Raw genomic sequence first — 14494 nt, forward strand, 5'->3', positions numbered from 1 at the left:
TGAAGAATGTGGGGCTGAAATCACCTGATGACTGGGGTTTCCTTTAAAATACTTCACAAAAGAAAAAAGAAAGAAAGGAATAGATGAAACAAATGTGGAAAAATCTTAATGGTTGAAACTGGATGTGGGCTACACAGGTTCCTTGTCCTGTTCCCTCTACTTCCGTGTACGTTTGAAAGTTTCATTAAGGTAAAAAAAACTCAACAGCAAACACACATGCACACACAAAAACACACTGGCACAAAGTCACTTTCCTTATTAGCACAGCTTAACTCTTACTCCTAAAAGCTGAGGTCGACAGAGAGGGAGGGCACAGGAGTGGCATCGAGGGAGCGGCCCTCAATCCTATCCCCTAGTCATGCACAGACTTTTGGGTGCTCCTGGCAGGGAGGGAGGGAGGAGGTGGGGGGGGCACCTGGCTCCTGCCTCAGCCCCAGGTTCTCCTCGAACGTTCACCGTGGTGTAACTCCCACCCCTCCAGGCGGCCCCCACGAGGGGCTGCCCAGCTCCCCTGGAGGAGGTGACTGGGTGTCAGGAGAGAAGCTGTGGTGCGGGGCTGTGAACACGGCCGGGAAAATCCCCTGTCCACTGCCACGTAGAGGGTGAGCGCTATTAACAGTGCCCCCAAGATAAAGGGCGGGGAGGTGCTTGCCACCTCCCGTCACTGCAGCACAACGTGGGCCAGGCTTGGGCGAGGTCAGACTGCCCTAGACACCCAGGGAAAGCAGATGGAAAGTGCGCAAGGCCCCGCCGCCCAACGACCTGGGCTCTGGTCCCATTCTCTGCTAGTTTACCGGGGCACCTCTCTGGGCTTCAGGTTTCTCATCCATTCGACAAAGATAACGAACCTCTCTCCTTTCTCCCAGGGGCTGAAGGGACTGGACAGATGGGAGGGTTGTTCTAGACCTGTGAGCAAGCTGCAGAATCATCTGGGCGGGGGGGGGGAGCCTTGTTCAAATGCCAATGCCCGGGTCCCACCCCAGAGCTCCTGCCTCAGCAGGTTTGGGGTAGGCTCCGAGAAGGTAAGTTTTTGAAAAGCTCCAGGTGAGGCTGATGCTGCCGGTGCAAACCCGCACTTGGAGAACACCCTGGTCCACAACGCCTGCCTTTGGACCAGACCGTCGTTCTCAAAGGGTGGCCCTCAGACCAAGAGCATTAGCACTACCTGGAAATGTGTGAGAAATGCAAATTCTTGGGCCCCACCGCAGACCTGCTGAATCAGAAACGCCCGGGTGGGGCCCAGCCAGCTGTGTCTGAACAAGCCCCCAGGTGATGCTGATGCTGCTGTAGTGTGAGAACCAGGCTCTGGACGAGCTGATGTGAGCCGGGAGCCAGATCACGGAGAGCCAGCGGGAGCGCCGGCCTCTCCCAGGACCTGCCTGAGGCTCCGGGCAAGAGGCTGTGCCGGGTGGGCAGGAATTCAAGAGAGGGACTTGAGGCCACAAGGCAGGTGGACAGAAAGGGGCCGAGCTGAACCAATGATACAGTTCAAGGAGCCAGGAGTGGGGGGTGGGGGGGGAGCAGCCTTATAAAGAGAAGCGAAGCGAGAAAGTGACTTGTGAGTAAGGGAGGGGGTGTGGCTGCAAGGATCTGAGCAGGAGCAGGGAAGGAGTGAGGGGAAGGGGGATTCCTCCAGGACAAAAGGGCTAAGAAGTGAGGTGCGTTCCTGAGGGGACAAGCACTACATGAGGCCTCAGATGACAGCCTGCTGTAGCGATGGCTTTACAGGGCCAGCCTTTGTGTTCTGTGCTCAGGCCAGACTCGTGCTCATCTAGAACTTACTCCCTCCTGCGAGGCGGAACCCCGAGACGGCAAGCACAATGGCCCACCAGCCGCGGCTCACGCCCCCGACCCCGCACAGGAAGATCTGCCTTTGTTACCACACTCCCCTGATCTTCTGCCTCTAATTCCAATAACTCAGGAAAATGTCCTAGAAATTTTGGCATTTCGGCATCTAACTATGTTTCTGGGCTCCCTCTCCTACCCAGAAGGGACATACTTCTTCTCATTGGCTCACACGTCCCAATGTGTGAATTTTGGTCCTGATGTACAGAGGAGCAGCTGCAGGAGACTGTTCGTGGCAGGTGCGGTTAGGAAGGAAAGGTCAGTTCAGGCGGCTGCGTCACAGTGAAGAAGCATGTCACATGAATGTCCCAGTGGTCTCACATGTGCCCACGTGTGGCCCCTTCTCCTGCCCCTTTCTGACCTCCTAACTGGCATTTTCTCTTGGTCTGTAGTGGTTTCCATGGTGATAGATGCACAGGGCTGCCCTAGCCCCACTCTAGGACCCAGGGGACTCCGGGAGACTCAGCTGCCTCCCTGGGCTGGCCTCTCACTCTTGGTGTCTCAGTGCCTCCTTGTTCCAGCTGGTGCCTTGTCAGACGCCACCCTCGGCCTCAGGGCCCTGTGTTGTCGTCCTTCCTCACTTCCACCCAAGCCAATGGCTGAGACTTCCAGGGGATGGCAGGGAGAGAGGCCTGGAAGGCTCTCCGTCACCATGGCAACAGGGCCAGCTCAGCCCAAGCACGAGGTAAAGGAACGCCATTTATGGAGTCTCCATTCTATGATGGATGCATCACATACACGACCAAATTTCCATTTTCCAGAGGAGGAAACCAAGCAAGGAAACAACTTGCTTAAGACCACACAGCAAGTGAAAGGCAGAGCCCGAGAGAATAACACCACCTTTCAGGTCCTCCAACTTCCAAATTCATTCCTGCCTCAGGGCCTTTGCACTTGCTGTTCCCACTGCCCCTCACACTGCAACCACCCCCCTGCATCCTGTCATTCAGGTCTTAGCTGAGCTGAAATGTCACCTCCTTGGAGAACCCATCCTGACTACCCCATAAAAACTTGCACCCCCCACCTCTTCACCACGTTTTATTCCTGTATAGCACTTGTGTCTACCTGACTTTATAGTATTTTGATTACCTCTGTTTCTTCTACTACGAGGTAAGTTTCTTTAAAAACTTTTTTTTTTTGAGGAAGATTAGCCCTGAGCTAACTGCTGCCGATCCTCCTCTTTTTTGCTGAGGAAGACTGGCCCTGAGCTCACATCCATGCCCATCTTCCTCTACTTTATATGTGGGATGGATGCCTACCACAGCATGGTGTGCCAAGCAGTGCCATGTCCACACCCGGGATCCAAACTGGTGAACCCCGGGCCACCGAAGTGGAACGTGCGCACTTAACCGCTGCACCACTGGGCCGGCCCCTAGGAGGTAAGTTTCATGCAGACTGAAAACCTTGTCTCTCTTTTCATGTCCCCAGTGTCTGGCCCAGAATAATTATGGCAGGTAACACACATTTAACGCTTTCTAGGAGACAGGTGCTGGGCTAAACACTTCACATAAGTATTAACTCATCTCATCCTCACAACAACCCTTTGAGGAAGGTACTATCATTATTTCTATTTTACAGATTAGGGAACCGAGAAACAGAGAGGTTAAGTGGCCTGCCAATGTCACACAGCAAAGTGGTGGAAGAGCCAGGATTCAAACCCAGGTAGGTGTGTTCCAGAGTCTGCCTGGCACACAGTAGGTACTCAATAAATGAATGGCCTCAGAGCCTGCCCTTCGCTCCCCACCGCGGCGCTGCCTCTGACCCAGTCTCCCACCCAGCCCCCTCACCCTCTTACCTCCATTGGAGAGCTGAGGGGGTACAGCCGGCACTGCAGCTGCAGCCCTGCCAGGGGGTGTCCAGGGACCGGGCCTCCCCGCTGAGCCGGCCCCGGGTGCCTTCGTGGGGGCAGGAGAGTCCCATGGGCGGCCAGGCCGAGCCTCGCAAACTGCCCGCCTCACATCCTCAGCCACAGCCTCATCTCGACGTGGGGGGGCCAGGGTGATAAAGACAGACGAGGCGACCCTCTTCTCAGGCTTCAAGGCCATTGCCTTGGCTCCTGGGGGGGCCGGGGACACAGTGGGGCTCAGGCTTGGGCAGGGCTCAGGGCAGGGGGCGGGGCACACTCCTCCTGGACATGCAGACGACTCAAGGGCATGGGGCCTCCCTCCTCCCAACCACGCCAGCGCCCCAGCCCAGCCCAGGAAGGGGCTGGGGATGTCCCGCGGGGGGGTGGGGGGTGGAGCAGGTACCCACCAGGTGACATGGCCACAAGGTGGGAGCCAGCAGTCCTGACGGCCCCTCCCCCAACCTACGCACCTGGAGGAGCTAAGGGCAGCCCTGCCCTGCTTACCTCACAAAGGATTAATTTCCCTCCTCCCCGGAAGCCAGAGGAAGGACCAGCGCCTCGGGCTCCCCACCCCCAGCCAGCGGGCTGCCACTGGGCCACACCCTACGTCACCTCCCTCACCTGGGATCGATTCTCCTGGGAGAGCTGAGCCGACGTCCCCGTCCCCGTCCCCGAAGTTCAGGCCAGCTCCACTGCGGGAGGGAAACAGCGCGGATGTCAGAACATCAGGGCTGGACTCCAGGAGGCAGAGGGGCTGAGGGGACAATTGGGGCTCCCGTTTGGGGAGACCTGCTCTGGGCCAGCGAGGCCCTGCCACTTCCTGCCCGTGCGCTGGGGGATGGGCACTATGACCATCCCCATCTCACAGATGAGGAAACCAAGACAAAGAGGGGAAGTCACTTGTGCAGGGTCTCGCAGTGCCCACCTGGGATTTGAACCCAGAGCCCACGACCTTGGCCACTTGGCTCTGCTGCCCTCTCCCAGCCCAGCCCAAGAGACAGCATCTGTTTCTCCACCGTCAGCCCCCACAGCCAACCAAGTCTGATTCTACTGCTAGAATCTCTCACTCTGTCCCATCTCCAAAATCTCAGTCCTGTTCAGGCACGGGGTGAGAAGGGCGTGGGTGCCTCGAGGGTCTCCAATCCTGCCTCCTACGCTGTCCCTGGAGTGATCTTTCTAGAGCATAAATCTGATTGTTTCTCTCTACTCAAAAGCCTTCCGTGGCTCCCTACTATCTTCAAGATAAAGTCCAAATTCCCCTGGCCTCAACCTCTTTTTCGACCACCCTGGACCACTCACCCTTCCTCGACTGTCTTTCTCCCTTACCTGCCTTGGAGTGTTTCCACCACCTGTTTTTTCTCTTCTGCTCCCTCCAGAGTGAATTTCAGTTTTTCTTAGAGGCCCTGCTCAAACATCACTTCCTCCATGAAGCCTCCCCTGATTCCTGACCCTGCCCTGCCCTGCCCTGGGGCAGTTGTCTGCTTCCACAGGGCGATGACAGCCCATCACAGGACATGCTGGCCCACTGTCACCATGTCTGCCCCCCACAACCTCAAGTGGCTGCGTGTGCCTTCAGCTGTCTGTGATCTTTACAGTGGGCATCAAAGCATGGATCTTGGAGCAGGGTGGCACCCCGACCAGGGAGAGCCCATTTCCCATCCCGCAGGGGGTTCCTGCAGACAGTAGCCTCTGGGGCCATGAGGTGGGGCAAGTGGACCCCACTCGGCTCAGGGGTCTTCCCTGGACACCCAGGGCCTGTGCCCAGGGTGAAAAACGTGGCCTCCTCTATCTCCCCCTCCAGCTGGCCCACCCTGCCGTGGCCCCACAGCCCAGCCCACAGGTGCATGGGGACCCAGAGAGTGAACCTCAACTAGTGGGGCAGGCTGGGTGGGGCTGAGGGCCCGAGAGGCCACACAGGCCTCCCTCTGTATCTCAGAGTCCACTGGCCACTGCGGGCTCTCTGGGTGACGGGCAGAGAATAATGACAACAGGAACAACAACATATGTTCCTAAATTCCTCTTAAATTGGTTTACATATTTGGTGAAAATGCATAGCTCAGTCTGATGATAAAGTATCTGTTCTGAATAAGAAACCAATGTATGAAAGCTTTCGAAGTTCTTTTAAAGTGCTTCTCTTTTCCCTCTTGTTTGGGAAGTGATGTTGGAAGTGTATGTGCTTATATTGGCTGTCATAGTCTTTGGTTTTATACTTTGTTATGTTTAAGGATCTATTTTGTAAAGGATTTTCCAGGACATCTGAGACTGAAATACTCGAGAACAACAAGGGGCTCCTGGGAAAGCGCTGGCTCCCTGTGAGCCAGGCCCCCGCAGAGCCTCAAAGCTCCCCTCATTCTCAATGCCGCCCCTTATGCCCCACTTTACAGACAGGCCATGTGAGGCCCCAGGAGGTTAAGTGACTTTTCCTGGCCACCCATGGCAGTCTTGGAATTCTAATGGAGCACCATCCGACCTGAGTCCAGGGGGTGTCCTTGGACCTGAGACGACACACTTTTTCTTCCCTGGATGGCACAGGGGCCCCCAAATTCTCAGGCCTGTTTTCACCCCAGAATGGCCCAATGCAGACCAATTATCTTGTGGCCAGCACATTCTGGGCCGTCCCCAGGGACTGCTACGGATGCTCCCTCAGCCTCCCTCCCACCCTGCTCTGACCCCCACTCCACCCCAGCCCACCCCTCCGGGAAGTCGGCTCTGCCGGTTTCTTGGAAAACATCCTAGGCAAATATCCCAGTGCAGAGGCCAGATGCTCACAGCTGGAGCCCCCCCCCCCCCCCCGCCCCCCGCAGTCCCGCCCTGTGGTGCCTGCAGGGACCTGAGGCCCCAGGGAAGGGGCCCAGCTGGGGATTTTCAAAGCCCCGTCAGTCAGGCCAGGTCCTGGCGGGAAAGGGAGCCTTGGCTGCTCTCTGGTCCTACTGCCCCCAGGTCACCCTGGAGCGGGGTATGTGCGAGAAAGCTCCCTGCGGGGCGGCCTCCCAGCCAGCCGCACCCAGGGGACCCCCCACCCTGCCTCCCCCAGAGGGCGAATCTGAGATCCAGTAGGGTGATGGGAGAAAGTGGGAACAAAGGGAAGGAAAGTCATTTCCTGTCAAGAGGAAGGAAGGAGCTGAGTCCAGCCACCCACCCAGCTCCGCTTCAGCTGCAGCCCAGGGCAGGGGCCCGGCTGGCTGAGCGGGAGGGCCTCCAGGGGCTCCCGGCAGCGCCCCGCGCCCCGCACTATCCCCCTACCTACTTCTAACTACTTCCAAAAAACTCTGGAACCACTTCTAAGCTGTGTTCTCTAACACTCGGATAAAGCAGTCTATGCTTGAGTTCCGGGTTAAACTTTGCTGGAAGTGGGAGAGAGACCGCGCCCCTTGCAGCCTTGCATAGGGGTTCCCTCTCCCTCTCTCCCACCCCAGGGAAGCGGAGGAGGCACACAAAGCTGGGTTCACACGGGGCCCCACCTCTTTCCTGCTGGGTGATCCTGAGCTGGTCACTAAACCTCTCTGGGCCTCAGTTTTTTCATAAAGTGAGAATGAGGTCTGTCCAGAAGGGTGGCTGAGAGGGTAAAAAGAGACAGTGCTGAAGACCTTGGTACGCGGTATGTTCAAAGAGAAGGCCAGCAGGTCACTCAGCCCCTGAGGGGTGGAGGAGCCCCTGGGGGCTGGGCTCCTTGAGGGTCCGGAAGGACCGGACTTAGCTTCCATCATTATTATGAGCACGGGTCTAGGCGCTGCCCAGCCTCTTCCCGGGGTCCTCAGCTCTGGGCTGGAGACGTACGCCAAGATGCCCCGGGGCACACACCTTGGGGATTGCCCAGTCCCACCCCTTCCCGGCCCCAGACCGCATCTGAGGCCCAGAGAGGGGCAGCCCTGCGCCCCCACCTTCCCCCCGCCTGACCCTGGCCGGGTAAAGGGGCCCGGAGCTCCGGAAACCCGGCGCCCTCCCGCGAGCAGCCAAGCAGGGCGGCTGGCCGGGTCACTGTGGGGCGCCGCCGGGGACTTTAATTCGATCCATGTGCGGGACGCTGTCCTCTTTGTGCGGGAGCTTCCGCCCTGCCCACCCCTTTCCCTGGCGCCCCGCTCCCGGGCAGGGACACCAGCCCTCTCCCCCACTCCGGGGACCGAGACGGAGGGACTGCGCCCCCTCCCCGGCGTCCCGCAGGCCCCCTCCCGGAGCGCCGGGGCTGGGGTCCCGGCCGGGGGGCGGGGTGGGCTCTGGCCACAGGCTGCCCGCGCTGTCACCTGTGTGTGGCAGGGGCAGGGATGGAAGGAGGGGACCCCCGCCCCCGCCCCGCTTACCTGGGCCGCCCGCGCCCCCGGCGGCTCCGGTCCGACGCCCTAGCCAGCAGAGCCGGGAGCAGCGCGGCGCCTCCCGCCCGCTCCGCCCTCCCCGCCCCTCGCCTCCCTCCGCCCAGCCGCCCGGGCCGCCTTACCATAAAAGGTGACGCTCCGGGAGGGGTCCCGGGATGCCCGCCCGGCGGAGGCGGCCCCTACCTGCCCCCCAACCTGCCCGGCCGCGCCCCGCGCCGCCCCCTCCTCCTCCCTTTGTTCCCTCAACCACTCCTCCCTTCCCCTGGAGGGTGGGCGGCCTCTCCCGCTGCCCAACCCCCAGGTCCTTTGTGCACCCTGAGTGGTCCTTACCCTCCCCCTCCTCTGGGTCACCTGGGTTGGTGGCCTCACCCGCCCTGTCGCGGGGAGGGGTGCTTCCATCTCAGTTTGGCCTGGGATCTCCCAGGGTCCTGAGTCAGGTGGACCTGAGCTCCACGGCCGATCGCTAACCGTCTGACCCCTGGCGGCCACTCTACCTTCCCAGGCCTCAGTTTTTTCGTCTGTAAAGTGGGGGCCATGGCTGCCTACCTCTCGGGTCAGCCTGAGGATAAAAGGTGATAATGACAGTGAAGAGCACACACAGTCAGGGGTCAGTATATGCTGGACTTGGGGCTCTTTTAGGGGGTGCCCCAGTGGAGCAGGTCACCTGGATTTGCTGTTTTGAGGTGTCACTACCTGTCTGGACCCTTCAGCCCTCTGCAGGTGGGTCCCAGGGTCCTGGGGGACAAGCCCTTCTAGGAGGCCTGGTGGGCAGGGCCCAGCTGGCAATCAGGTCACCTGGTTTGCCACCCTGGGCCCTGTCACTGACCCTCTCCCACTTCCTGCACCCCGACCCCCCCCTCCCTTACCCCTCGCCCCCTAAACGTGGAGGAGGGAGAGGGAGGCTGAGCCTGGGCCCTGGGTGGGGAGGTGGAGCCAAGATGGGCCGCCTGGGTCCCTGGAGGCCTCGGGAACGTTGCTGGGAAAGGAATCTGGGTCTGATTCAGAGGCAGATTGTTCTTTTGATTAAAGCCACAGGCGCTGAGGCCAGGGGAGCGTGGGGCCCAGCGCCATCTGGGGGAGGCCAGGCAGGGTCGGCTTCTCCTCCACGGCCCCGAAATTGCAGTTGCCCTGGCCAGGATGGCTCTGGGGCTGCTCCTGAGGGGCTCCGGCTCATGGGGGTCCTGCCCCATGCTCCTTCTCCCACCTCCCTAAATCCCTCAGCCCTTTTTGTCACCTCTCCCATCCCCCCGACATCCAGTTTTTCATTCCATCCTCACAGCCACCCTGCAATGACATGGCGATAACAGTAGCTGCCGTTTGTAGGGGCTTCCTGTGTGCAGTGCCTGGCCTCCAGACCTTTCCATTTAAAGCCCAGGAGAGCCCTGGGCAGAGAGCTGACTATTCCTGCTTCGCAGACAAGGAAACTGAGGCCCAGAAAGGCTCAAGGCCACACAAGGGGCAAGTGGCAGAGCTGGATTCAAACCCAGACTAGCAGGTGCCCCTGGGCACACACAGGGCTCTGCTGGCCCAAGGGGCCGGCGCAATGGCCACCCTTCACGGATGCAGAGAGAGGGGACTCCCTCCCCATTCGGCAGAGGGAGACTCGCCCCCAAGGCCGCCCCCGTCCCTGGCCAGGCTCATTCCCAGGCTTGGCAATGCCCCCTCCCACTTTGCAGCACTGCTTGGAGCCAAAGCTCCCTACACCCCTCCCCGGCGGAAGGAGGGAGCCCCAGAACGCCAGAGATGGGAAGGACCTTAAGGAGGAAGGTGCGGTCTAGGGGTTTTCAGACACTTATGGCTGTAGAACCCCCTTTTCAAGTGCTTTGTGACCCAGAAGCTTATTTAAGACAGAGAAAAATGGAGCTGCTGGGGCCAGCCCCATGGCATGAGGTTAAGTTCGTGTGCTCTGCTTCAATGGCTCGGGGTCCACAGGTTCGGATCCGGGGCGTGGACCTACACACTGCTCATCAAGCCATGCTGTGGCAGCGTCCCATATACAAAATAGGTGAGATTGGCACAGATGTTAGCTCAGCTTGACAGTCTTCCTCAAGCAAAAAGAGGAAGATTGGCAACAGATGTGAGCTCAGGGTCGATCTTCCTCACCAAAAGAAAAGCAGCAGATGTGAGCTCAGGGTCGATCTTCCTCACCAAAAGAAAAGCAGCAGATGTGAGCTCAGGGTCGATCTTCCTCACCAAAAGAAAAGCAGCAGCAGCAGCCCTCCCTCACCTCCAGTGATATCCTCCAAGTCCCCCTGAGGGGGGACAAGGAGGCACCGAAGGGTTGATTTGGGGCCTTGTCCAAGGTCACGCTGACTCCATCTAGGACCCAGGCCTCCCCACATCTGTTCTGGGCTAAGACGGGCTTGGGAAGGGGCAAGGTCCAGGTGCGGGGGTCCAGCTGCCACTACTTACCTGCCACGCAGCACCCCTGGCCACTAGTCCCACCTCTGCCACTGCTCCCAGGTAAAGAGGAGCGTCCCGGCCAAGTATCTCCCGCACCAGCCCGGGTGTCGGTGTCACCTCGGCAGGTGCCAAGCTTCCTGCCATGGAAACCCAGGAAGTGCACTGGATGAGAACACACGCCCTTTGTCTGCCAGCTCAGAGGCCCGCCCCCTCCTCCTGTCCTGCAGCCCCCGGACCCAGCTTTCTCCCCAGCCACTGAGCAGGGGCTCAGCCTCCTCTGAGGGTCATGGCAGCTGAGACCCTGGGTGGCAGGGAAGGGGCACGAGAGAGGTTTAGGGGGCGAGATCCAGGGCCGTGGGGATGTTTGCTGCTGCCCAGTCTGCTGGCGAGCGTGGCACCTGCTGCTCACGGAGGAGGCCTTGATCCAAAGAGCGCTGGCTGGGCGCCTCCTCTGCGCTCGGTGCGAGTCAAGGAGCCTGCAGGGATCCAGTCAGTGCGATCAGTCCTATCCTCACGAGACTTACAGGGAGGTGGGGAGAGGATGCACAACGCAAATTGATGTAATGATTACCAGTGATGCAGTGTGCTCTGAAGGCGAGACCAGGGGCTGAGACAGCATCAGGGGTGCAGGGGAGGGTGGGGCAGGCCTCTGGGGGGTGACTTTGAGGCCGAGATGAGGAGGAGCCAGCCATGAGAAGAACAGGGAGGACATTCCGGGGGAGGGAGATGGTAGGGAAAACACGGGCTTGGAGGCCTGACTCCTGGCTCTCTGGAGCCGGCCGTGACCCTGGACTGGTTCCTTCCCTCTCGGGGCTCAGTTCCCTCACCTGTAACCAGCTCAGTTCCCTCACCTGTAACCAGCTCGACTGGTTGCCCTCACATGGGGGCGTGAAGGCCTCTGCAGAACTGCAGGGGACAGGCCCTGAAAGGGCACACCAGGGCCTGGCCTGTATTGGTGCCCCACCAAGGCTGGGGCTGCCTGTCCTCAAGTCACCTTCGCCTGGTTTCCAGAGCTCTCTGCTCACACAGTCGGTCCGTTTGCTCTGCAGCTCCATCCAAGAACAGGGACAAGCCTGGGGAAAGTGGTGCGGAGGTGCCCTCCCCTCCTGGGTCCTGTGATTTTCCTCTGAGGCTCCCTGAGCCACAGTCCCCAGGGAGCCAGCGACCCCAAGGGAGGGAAGCATCGGTCCAGCTGCCCTTCTCCTTGACAGGCTCCACTTGGGCCAGGTCAGAGCAGAACCGGCAGCCCCAGCCTGGGGGGCCCGGATGCGCAGCTGCAGAAGTGGCACATCCGGGGTGGAGTGAGAGGCGCACTCTCACTGCTGGGAGTCAGGTCAGTTCAACACTGATTTCCTGAGCACCTGCTGTGTGTAGGGCCCTGTGCTAGGGGCTGGGCAGCCGGTGCAGCCAGCGGTGCAGAGAAGTGGGAGCTGCCCCACACTAGCAGGGGCCAGTGGGGGGCAACACAGATAGGAGTTACATCAGTATCTGAGTTCAGTTCTGCCACTTGCCAGCCTGTTACCCTGAGCAAGTCATTTCTCTCTGAGCCTCAGTTTCCTCTTGTAACCTGGGGGTAGCAGTAGCTCCCTGTGGCTTCATTCTGACGATTGATGGGATGAATGTGGATAAATATGCCTGGTGCTTAGTAGGTGTTCAGAAGTGAATTCCCTTACTCTTCCCATCGTACAGAAGACAGAGGTGTTAGGATATTATAGGGAGATGGACAAAGTGCTGAAGGTAAGGAAGAGTCTTGATTCCAGTGGAGAAGCTAAGGGACGTCATGGTCCTGTCAGCTAGCATCACTTTCCCAGATTCTGGTAACAGCACCCAATTTTTCTTTGGGGAACCTCACCCCTACTCTCAGTGTCTGACTGGAATGATTTAGAAAGAGGCAGTATTTTTCCAGGCTGGCAGGATGCAAGCTTGGCACCCTTTTTGTCACCACTTGGACCAACACAGAAGACAGCAGAGCAAAGATGATAGAGAAGGAGAGAGAACTAATTTCATCACTTAAGCTGCTGGATCCAGCCATGCCTGAAGTCCTCCCTCTGGACCTCTGGAGCCAGTACATTCTCTTTTCTCTTGCTTTTCCTTCAACCAGTTAAAACTATAGTTCTGTTGCTTAAAGCAGAGTCATGATGAGGACTGGCAAGACTAGATGGGTTCGGATCACCTCCTTTTCTTGGCAAACTCTGCAGCCCTGTCACCACTTTTGAGAAGCCCGCACTGATTCCTCCACACAGGCTTAGGAGCGGTGTCCATCCCGTGGATACATCCCGAGGCTGCTGGGTTGCACCAATATGCTTCCCCCCCACAGAATGGGAGCAGGGCTGTGTCTTATTACTCTCCGTGTCTCCAGCACCCAGCACAGGGCTTAGCATATAGGAAGGTCTCAGTAATTCCTACAAAATGTTCGAGTAGGGAGTCTTAAGTAGCTACATATGCACATCAGGCGAGAACTAGTAAAGGGTAGTGAGCGGTTAAGAGTTTGGGGTTTGGAGTCAGACCCACTTGAATTTGGATCCTAGTTCCCCCACATATTAGCTCTGAGACCTTGAGCAAGTCACTTCATCTCTCTGACCTTGAGTTTTCTGCTGAGGAGAAAACAAGGGTCAGCTCCTCACGAGGTGGTCCTGAAGGCTGGGGGAAGACAGGGCAAGAAAATGGGCAGCACGGGGTTATGCTTCCTCCCTAGGGAGCTGTCCTATCAACAGCTCTTTGCAAACGAAATGTAAACGTGCTCCTCTTGGACTTGAGGATGGAGGAGGCCGGGTGCCTCTTCGTCTCCTTCCTTCCCTGAGCTCCGTTCCTGCTTCTGCCACCTGAGCCAGTGCCTCCTTCCCAGTCCCTTACGCGAGCATGTCATTGACCCTTCACATCAGAAGGGCGTTGCTGACACTGAGTTGCAGTCCCTTCTGGGAATGGGGGGCACTAGTGGCCACGGTCAGGCTCTAGGCTAAGTGCCCTGCCTCCATCATTTTGTTCAGTTCTCTCAACAAATGCGGAAATGGAGGCACAGAGAGTAACTTCCTCAAGGTCACACCCATTAGTAAGCCTGATTCAAATGCAGGTAGTGTAGCTCCAAGCCCCTTCACTGAACAGGCCAAGTTTTGGGGAAATGTTCAAAAACCAAGGGAGCTCTAACTGAGCCACAGTTATAGCCACAAGGAGTCCCCCGCTCTCAGTCCCCAAGCCTGTGTCCACTTGGGCCAGACAGGGCCCAACCTCCCAGACCTGGCTGTGACAACAACGTCTGGGTCTTAATCCCCTCCTGGTCCAGGGGCCTGAGCTGGCTCTGGCTGGACCTGCTGGTTCCCACGGCCAGGCCCTCCGCTTAGCAAATCTGCACAGGCTCCAGAGTGACGGGGGGAAGCGTGGGGTGCGCCCTGGAGGAGGCCTGAGGCTCAGCGGGCCGGGAGGACCCCTCCTTCACCCAGGCCTTGAAGGTCAGAGCCCCTTCTGTGGACAGAGGAGGAAATCCTGGTGTCACTCACTTTGGAGGGTCTACCCCAAGCCTTTGGCTGCTTACCAAGGCAGAACCCTTATTCCCTCACTGATCCCACCCACTCCTTGAGCCCCTATCCTCACTGGGAGCCTCCCCTCCTAGCAGCATCTGCCCAACGTCTCACCACTCTCTGGCAGTGTCTATCTCTGCACCCTCAGTCCCTGAGACCCTCTTACTAAAAGGTAACGTGGCCCGGAGTCTGCCACGGCCCCTAGCCGTCTCCCCACTTCTCTCTCCGTTCGAGGTGGGCTCACTGGGAAGTTAAGGAAACTTACACTCAGGCCGGGGCCCCGAGAGGGCTGGGGGCTGCTGGGAGTTATGTAGTGTTCCAGGAGGGAAGGGCAGCCAGGTTACACTCAGGAAGTGTTTTCCATTAAGTGTTCCTGGCCAGCTGCCCAGAGACATGTCAGAGAACGGAGCCAGATCTGCAGGGCTCCAACAGGTTGTCGTACTTTCCTTTCTCGTGCTCAATCAGTATTCACTTTCATATAAATTTATATGGAGACCCTTAAAATTGGGCTGGCCCAGCTCTTACTCCTCACTGTCTATTCTCTGCTCCGGTCAGACCATTGCGCTAAAGCAGCACAT

The 14494-nt window shown here is 58.5% G+C and overlaps 1 protein-coding gene across 6 annotated transcripts in view; it reads right to left on the bottom strand.

The window, feature by feature from the left end:
* FBLIM1 (filamin binding LIM protein 1) overlaps positions 1 to 10562 on the bottom strand; it is a 28913-nt gene extending 18351 nt beyond the window's left edge. Inside the window, exons 1-4 of one of the 6 annotated variants that reach the window (XM_070602332.1) lie at positions 8350 to 8462; positions 7150 to 7243; positions 4310 to 4380; positions 3638 to 3898 (exon numbers count right to left, since the gene is read on the bottom strand). In XM_070602332.1, coding sequence (XP_070458433.1) covers positions 3638 to 3887 — 250 coding nt within the window. In that variant the 5' untranslated portion in view covers positions 3888 to 3898; positions 4310 to 4380; positions 7150 to 7243; positions 8350 to 8462. Of the gene's footprint in view, positions 1 to 3637; positions 3899 to 4309; positions 4381 to 7149; positions 7244 to 7986; positions 8088 to 8120; positions 8208 to 8349; positions 8463 to 10410 lie in introns of those variants that run through there. The other 5 variants (XM_070602328.1, XM_070602350.1, XM_070602323.1 and 2 more) reach the window with 5 other exon arrangements.
* Between the last annotated feature and the right edge of the window lie 3932 nt (positions 10563 to 14494).

This window comes from Equus przewalskii, chromosome 2 (genome assembly GCF_037783145.1).
Source record: "Equus przewalskii isolate Varuska chromosome 2, EquPr2, whole genome shotgun sequence".
NCBI lineage: Eukaryota > Metazoa > Chordata > Mammalia > Perissodactyla > Equidae > Equus > Equus przewalskii.